Source organism: Temnothorax americanus, unplaced genomic scaffold (genome assembly GCF_048541705.1).
Source record: "Temnothorax americanus isolate GAGA-0224 unplaced genomic scaffold, ASM4854170v1 Scaffold37, whole genome shotgun sequence".
Lineage (NCBI taxonomy): Eukaryota > Metazoa > Arthropoda > Insecta > Hymenoptera > Formicidae > Temnothorax > Temnothorax americanus.
This window is the reverse complement of record NW_027509515.1, coordinates 1,413,994-1,422,271: the sequence shown is the minus strand read 5'-3', so window position 1 is coordinate 1,422,271 and position 8,278 is coordinate 1,413,994. Positions and strand designations below refer to the sequence as shown.

General features: G+C 45.0%; 2 protein-coding genes across 2 annotated transcripts in view; both read left to right on the top strand.

The window, feature by feature from the left end:
• The first annotated feature begins 429 nt into the window (after positions 1-429).
• LOC143901911 (quinone oxidoreductase-like protein 2) lies at positions 430-3,149 on the top strand. The gene is made up of 5 exons (XM_077414543.1): positions 430-579; positions 766-957; positions 1,223-1,401; positions 2,614-2,754; positions 2,834-3,149. Exons 1-5 carry the CDS (start codon positions 430-432, stop codon positions 3,009-3,011), a joined length of 840 nt encoding a protein of 279 aa, XP_077270669.1. The 3' UTR covers positions 3,012-3,149.
• Positions 3,150-3,855: 706 nt separating this feature from the next.
• Positions 3,856-8,278, top strand: part of Heph (polypyrimidine tract-binding protein 1 heph) — a 459,111-nt gene continuing 454,688 nt past the window's right edge. The window contains exon 1 of the mRNA XM_077414716.1: positions 3,856-4,642. Within this exon, the coding sequence (XP_077270842.1) occupies positions 4,635-4,642 (8 nt within the window). The 5' untranslated portion in view covers positions 3,856-4,634. The remainder of the gene's footprint in view (positions 4,643-8,278) is intronic.

Genomic DNA, 8,278 nt, shown 5'->3' with positions numbered 1-8,278 from the left:
AAAATAAACCGCCGGTCTCTCGGTGAACTTTGACGCCGTTCTACGCGTTGCAGTGCCGCGACCAACGCGGAATTTCATAAGGCGTCGCGGCGATACCCGTCGCTTCGCTTTGTGAAAATCTCGCTTTCACTTAAGGATCGATTCGCGATCCGAGCACGAAGGTTAAAAGTCGCCGTTGCTGAAATTCACACAGCGAGCTGAGCGAGCGATAAACACTTTCTCCGCCCGCTCGCTCGCTCGCTCGCCGCGCCGGCGACGCGCGCCGTTCGTTCTCCTCCGATCGCGGGGATCCTTCGTCCTTTCCTCCGCGCGAAATTCGCGAGGAATGCGTTTCGTCGAAAGGTCCGCGTGGACGTGCGCTTCTGCGGGCTCACCGGAAGCGACGTGCTCCTCTGGCGCGGCGAACACCGCAGAACCCCGGAGCCGGCCATGGTCCTCGGTTTCGAGGTGTCGGGCACGATTCTGGAAATGGGCAGATTGGCACACGAGAGGACAGGCTACCAGATGGGCGAGGAAGTCGTCGTGCACAACTATCCCGTCTGCGGCGGTCTCGCCGAGAGTTGTCTGGCTCATTACAGAGTAGGTATATAGGGCGTGTTTTACCCTGAAGAGGAGAGGCGTATCTCAATTCGTATATGTGCTTCAGAGACTTATAATTTGTAAATACCGTGTCGGTTTGCGCACGCCGACTTTCTTCACGCGTGCCGCGCATTCCGCCGGGATCGGGTCCCCGCTGAGAGAATAATCGAGCCTGGTAAACGTTAGGACGTGTTTAGATTAACGAGACGGGTGTCTCTGAAAAACGCGGCGGCCGTCACGGACGATTATTTCTCGGCGTTACTGGCGATCGGACGTCGAGCACGCATCCAGAGAAACGAATGCCTCCTTGTTAACGCGAGACACTCGCGCTCTGCTCTCGCCGTCATCGATCTCGCCACTCGAGTCTTCGGAGCGAAAGTATACCTATCTCAATCTCATTATATTTTTATTACGATAAACGAAAACTACATGCTTTTTTTGAAGAATATATCACATACTTGTTTATGATTTCATCGATGTAATGACTGAGATCAAATTCCCATTGCACGAATATATGTATATTTCTTCGATCCTGTAAAACTACTTATTATATTTAGTTCGTTTCAATTATTTGTTTAATTACTTTGCAGGTAATTAATAATTATTCAAAAAAGGCGGATTTTTCTACCTCTTTCCTTTACAGCCGATAGCTCTATGCGACGATGCAAGACGAGCCGAGTTGTGCGCGGATCTCGGCGCGACCGTGATACGCAGAAGCGGACATTGCTTGCCGTACAAGTTGAAGAAGATCGGCGGGAAGGAAGAAGTGCGGGTGATGATCGAGACCGAAGGCGGGCCGTGCTTTCGGAACGCTATCAAATGGTGAAATCACGCATGCTATGTTACGATGAGACTAGATTACGAGGTTCCTTTTGATAGTCGGAGGTATAGCAAGAATCGCGATTGTGAAACGGAAGTTAGAAACGTGGAAAGTAGATCGTCCGAGATGTTAAGACCTCGCCTAAAAAGGACACGTTTGCGACTTTCCAGGCTAATCGCGAACATCAGCGACGTGAACTTTTATATCAGACATCAGACTATGCATTGGAAATCGTGGATTGCAAACTGAAGATTAGAATTCGAATGAAAATAAAAAAATCCTATTCTTATAATTCTGTTTGGTTAACACGTTGAATGTTGGACTTTTAATTATTCGCTCATCTCTATACGTCTACGTCTCGAAGTGAAATTTTCACTATTAAATCTACATTTCGACAAAATATTATATAATGTGATTGAATTGTGCACAGTTATCATGCACAGTGCTATTTATTACTTATCAAATTGTTATTTTAATATTAATTACATTTATAAAATTATAAACGTTATTTTTTACGAGTTTTATACATTTCTATGATAGCGTTGGTCAATCGGTGATAATGACATTAAATGTGTTGAGATTAGGCTCTGCTCGATTAAATTCTAATTCACGATTTTTAATGCATTTAAGGCCGATATTCATAGTCTGATCTTAATATGTTTTCAGTACGATCTCGAGACGCTGTATAGTCATTTCATTAGTTGGATCGAATCTTAAGATCGACCAGACTTATTACACTGTTTTTGGAATGTCTCAAAAGTATAGTTTGACTCAAGTCATTTTTAATTATTCCTGTAGGTCGCCACTGTTCCCACTCAATATGTCGTTAATTTAACAATTTAATTAAAACAATAAAATTAAAATAATACTGGTTTTTGTTAAAATAATAAATTTCGACACATATGGTAAAAATAACAAAATGTTATTTAAAACAAATTAATAGACGGCGATACGAGTCAGGCGCGGTACGTGATGCGCAAGTAAAAAAATTAATAATTACAGAAGTAACGAATTAAAAGGTATATGATATACATATACATATATAAAATGTTATCTCAAGGTTTTGATTTAAATTTCATCCTTTAATATACCCTTTAACAATAAGACGATCTTGAATACAAGATCGAATTATAAATTCCGTTCGTATTATAGTCTTCGATACGGATCTTAGTTACTATACTACGTGGCGCATATATATGTATCTTCTTTTTTAGCTTGGAATACGACGGTCTGGTCGCTGTCCTCGGTGGTGCGCGAAACAAACGGTCTCTCGATCTTTCCTTCATGCCAGCAAACTGCACGATGTTTGCAGTCGCCGCGGAGCACTACAAAGTCGCCGACGCTTTAGTGTACAGGTCGACATTGTATTTTTAAGAGCCAGACGATCACTCGCACAATTGACCGAGTACATAACCGGAACATGTTTCCCCGCAGAGAGACCATGCGGCATGTGTTGGACTACAAGTCGGAATGCGCGATTCGTCCTCGGATCTCAGCGATTTTCGGCCTGCATCGCGTTAACGATGCGTTCAATCATCACGCGACGGTGCCGAGCGGGAAGGTATTGATCGACATGAAGGATCGTGATCGGCTGACTCTGTGCGAGCCTTAGATACGTATTTGGTCGATCCATTCTGTTTAATAGGCAAATTATCAGTCGGCGGCTCTTTTATCTTGCCCGCGATAATTTCCAAGATGGCGTTAGCGTATACGGTACCGTTTCTCGATCAGATCGTGTTTTTATCTCATCGATATAAGAATAATGTTTGCGAATCGTTATCGGGGAGCTTGTATCTGATTTAATTAGCAGAATAATAAATGTATACATCTCTCCTATATTTAAGACTATCGTTTTTTTATCATCTCCAAGCCCGATAATTGTATACTTTTTTAAAACTTTCTTTCAAAGTATAGTTTTCTATTAGTTTTCTATTATCAAATGGTAATATACTTACGTGATTATTAAATATTTCGTATGTCCTATAGCTAAATCTATAAGCCGGTGCGTGCCCTTTATTTGCAATATTTATCAACGATCAATCAATATTCCAATTATTCCCCAAAAAAGCTTTATGTAGAACTGTTGACGCCGAAATCTCAACACGATACTTCATCGTCAATGGAGAAAAAAAATAATAAAAAACGTAAAAATCTTTAACTCGCGAGAGTTCATCGGCTGTAGATAAAGTGGATTTCCGCAAGTAGACTTGCGTGACGAATACAAAAAAAGATCCACGTAATAAAAGATAACAATTACGAAAATCGATTCGCGTTGAACGCTCTTGTTCGATTTTCGGCTTTATTTTAATTTCGTTCGCATCGCCGGCGCGAGAGACGCGCTCCGCCGCCGCGAGATGGCGGCACGGTGCGCGAAAGGGTCACGCGTCGGGCGCAACGATGCACGGTGATCGTGATGCACCTCGCGGCCGGCGGGCGGCGCAGCCAGGCGCAGCGCCGAGAAAAGCGAGTGCCAGCGTGCCAGCGCGTGTCCGCTCGCGGTTCCACGGTTTACGCGTCGCGTTGTCAGGTTGTCACGGCAGGTAGACCTCCCCCTCCGCGTCCCCAGGCGTGTGGCGTGTGACCGGTGCCGGCGGATATCGCGAGCGTGCATCCTCGAGCGTGCGGTCCTCGCGGAATAAATCGTGTGAGGTACGGATTCGGGTTCGTCGTCCGCGTCGCGGAAAATCCGACCGACGCGACGGAGGGATCGTTGTCGTCGCGAGTGCGGCCGTCGTAAACGTCGCCGCCGCGCTCCTTTCTCGTGGCCCCTCGCCACGCGGCTGGCAACGGCTCTGGTCGAGGGAGTGCAGAGGCAGACAGACGAGGGGGAGACGGGCTGCTGCATCGCGCCGCGTCACGTCGCGTCGCATTGCATCGCGTCACGTCGCGTCACGTCGCTCGGTTTCTCCTAGTCGCGTGTCGCGTGGTTACCCGTCACCGTCCGTCCGCGGTCGATCCGCCGTCCGCCCGTCCGTAACGCGCTCGCTCTCGTCGATATCGTCGTATATCTGTCGTATCTCCGCGGTCTCCGCCATATCTCGCGACCAACGACGGCGGCGGTGGTGCATGCAACCTGTTGTTTTCTCTCGCGGCGCGCTCCTCACCGCCTGCTGACCGACACGCAGCCGTGCTGAGCGACGTGCGGCATCCGACGTGCTGGCGGCCGACCTAACCTCGCGCCCGTCGCCGACCTGGGAAACGCGCCGGCTCGTCGACGCTGGGAGCTGACGGCAGTATGAACGGGTAAGACGACACTAGATCTAGATAGATGATAAATGGAATAGTTTCGCCGTAAGATACAAGCTCGGGAGAGGAAGAGAGGAGGGAGAAAGAGGGAAGTGAGAGCGAGACAGCCGAATGTGTACGAACGTATGGACGGACGGGAAAGGGAAGAACGTATAGTCTCGGTATATGTCGGAATGCTATGTTGGAGTTGAAGAGAGAGAGGGGAGAGATAATGCATTGATTTGCGATTGTACGTGGAGCGAGAGAGAGAGAGAGAGAGAGAGAGAGAGAGAGATATTATCGGAAGAGAAAGAAAGAGCGATAGAAGGTATGGAAGCTTTTCTTTGTTATGCATTACTTCTCTTTTTTTCTCTTTCTCTCTCTCTCTGTCTCCCTCTTCCAGCTCTCTGTCTTTGTAAGAGTACACGTGTGCAGCTCGTACTCCGTCTGCCCGTGCTCTGTAATCGCGTGCAGTTCGGCGAGGCGAACGAGAAAAAGAAGAGAGCTCTACCGTGGAAAATTAATTAAGCAACGCCAGAGTCCTTTAATCTCCGACGATTGCGATATAACGGCTATCTGATATCGCTCGTACGCGTTTGCTCTTTTACAAAAGGAAAAGAAAGAAAAAAAAAAAACGAGAAATATCCTTTGACCCGGTCCTCCGTGATCGTTCTTCAATAACACAAAAGCGAGGCGCGAGCCGTGCGTTGATTAAGCGCGAGAGACGCGACGCACCGCGCGCTGATAACCCGCGAGGCCGCGAGGTAATTCCCTGATCGTTTGTCGCTCGCCGCGAGCGCGCGACTTCGCATCGGTGACGCCCCAGGAATGGGTTTTCGGAGCCGTCCTCGGCGCGGAAATCGAAGCTGCGTATGTACGTCACATCAGTTGTCACACGGTGTGTTTATGCGGAGCGCTACGCCCGGTGGTGCAGGTGGCTCCCGGGCGCAGAGCGCCCTGCCCCGGAGCTTTTAGCCGTGTTTATGAAAGCTACGCGCACCGGTTCGGCTTTCGCGCGCGCGCGCGCGCGCGCGCGCCACATTTTATGAGTAGTATTCGATTACACCGCGCAACAGTATCCGATACGTGTCCGACGGCGTATATTTGCCCCGCGCCGTCGCGTCGGCGTCCTTTTTGCCGGGACGCGCGCGGGTTAGCGCTCCCGTAACGCCGCTCTACTTATGTTTCAACGCGCGGATAGAGCGCGCGCACCGTGAAACCGCAACGTTTTCAGGGTGAGCTCAGGTTTAACGGGCTTTCTCCCTGTATTTTGGCTTCTTGGATTTCCTCCCTCGCGTCTATTTAACTCTCGATGCGTTTGTTCGATTGTCCGATATACGCGAAGTTTGTATAAGAGAAAATGATAATTATTTAATACTAAGAGGAATAAGACCGTGATATTTTTTATGATATGCAATCAAATAAGAATAAAATGTCATTTACGGTCTGACCTTGGATCTTATAATTAGTAGCTTAGTTACTATTTCTGATGGCTGAGGTAATATTTTTTTCGCAATAAATTCCGTAGTTATTTAGATGTTTGTGGCTTATAGCATCAATAAAATGGAATTGATTTAATTTAGGGGGGGGGGATGTGGAGAGAAAGGATTTTAATGTTCCTCAGCGCGCAGTTTACTAATTGTAAGTTGGAAAAAATATGTGTATACTGTATATATACGCACCAAGAAATAGTAGTATTAGGCTACTAACAATCCAAGCTCGGAATAGCAGTTTATTCTAATTTGATGGTAATTATTAAAAATTGAGGTTTTTCCCAATTTTGATATTTTTTTTGCGGTTGTCTTGACAAAAAGCTTTGTTGTGACTTCGATAATCAATCGGGGGAGGTCGAAGAATATGTGATCTACTTATTTTTTCAGGTCAAACAGTTATTAAGTGACGTATATATTTAACTCTATACTTTAAACTTCATTTTTATTTTGAAGTATGAAGTTAAACACACGTTTATATATATCGTGTGTTTAATCAATATATTTATCTAAAATATAGCTTTTTTTTTACCTCCCTCCCAAAAAACGTTAATTGAGAAGTTTCTAAAATTCGTAAAAAAGAATAGCTTTTCTATCTCCCCCGTACGATTCTTTAACTTGACAACAAAATACACTCGCAAAGAAAAAAAATGGAAAAACTTTAAAATTGGGGAAAGCTCCAATTCTAAATAATTCTACTAAACATACGGATAACACCGAGCTAAAAGAATCTAAAGGAAAAAAAAAAGTATATTACACTACAAGGGCCGAAAGTTGAATTTTTGGCCCTGAGCCGATGGCATCATGACGAGCAGGACCGAGATTTCAACTTTTGGCCCGCGTAGTGTATACGATTTTTCTTCATAGCCGGTCGAAAGTACGTTATTAATTTTACTTTTTTTAACTTTAAATGTTAATAAGCATGTTTTTGATGCCTGCCCCCGACATTTGCGGCACGAGCGAAGCGAGTGCTGCTGGTCGTGGGGGCAGGCATCAAATACATTCGATGAGTCAAGTCTTGTCATATTTTGTAAAAATAAATTAATTCTATTCTATCAAAAATAGATTGTATCGATCAACAGACTTCTTTGGCAACGTATCTGTATTTATTATCAATCGCGCTTCTGCATCGAAATTTCGTATAACTTCTTCCTCGTCTACGGATTCATCAGATGACATATTGTTCATTTTTGCTAGATTATTGAATTGACTTTAATAATATTTTAATATTAAATTAACTGACGAGACAGAACAATATTGATGACTATTTTTAAGGTTAAAGGGCGTTAAGGTTTAAGGTTATAGAGGGCGCGCGTGTACTTCTCACAGGGAGTAAATGTTAAACTTTCGTCCCTGCTGTTAGGGACGAAAGTACGTACTTTCGACCGAGGTATGAAGAAAAACAGAATTGCGCGAGGAGGACATACTGTATCGTTAAAAGTTTTATTATGATCTACCCGTTTTAGTTCTGCAGTTCTACATAAAATATAATTTTCTATTGATCGCGCTTGATAAAAAGCTCGTTTCGCTTCTAAATCGGTAAGTATTCCGATTTCAGCAGTTGCCGATTTTAAAATTCGCATTGATATTAAACGGGAGCGCGTTCGAATGAATTGTACATTTAAGTACCGCGCGTTTGTCGACACGTATAATACGATTTAGCGCGAATCATTTATATCATTTGTCTCCCGCCCGAAAAATTGTCGAATTTCGATCGTTTTCAAAATTTAATCCTTTCGCTTGCCGAAATAACAACGTTGCCATGGAAATAACAATATGAAGCGAATCTGTGATTGGTCATCCACTGCGCAAAACTTTGGGAATGCTTCACCTTATATATTTACACCATGAGCCTTGCTTGATTTTGCACGCAATCTCGTCGACGAAATTTGCGTGCATGTGTCACGGTTGTTTTCTCGCGGATCACGACGCACCGTCACGTGCCACGTGCATCGGGCTTTAAATCCTTCGGTCGGTATTCGCGACGGTATACCGCGCACGTGGTAACTCCTTCCGCGCGAACAAACGAACGGGTTTTATCAACCCACGGTCACGTCGGCGCCTCGGATTCGATCAAGCGTTTTATTTCGTACCTGTCGCTGGACGATAAGAACTTCCATCGCTCGCGATTAAGTACTCGCAATTTTTTTTTCTTATCACCGTG

Coding starts and splice junctions, on each gene's coding strand:
- LOC143901911 (XM_077414543.1), top strand. CDS start 430: ATGGTCCTCGGTTTCGAGGTGTCGGGCACGATTCTGGAAATGGGCAGA. Junction 580..765: donor GTTGTCTGGCTCATTACAGA/GTAGGTATATAG, acceptor GGTAAACGTTAG/GACGTGTTTAGATTAACGAG. Junction 2,755..2,833: donor GCCGACGCTTTAGTGTACAG/GTCGACATTGTA, acceptor GTTTCCCCGCAG/AGAGACCATGCGGCATGTGT.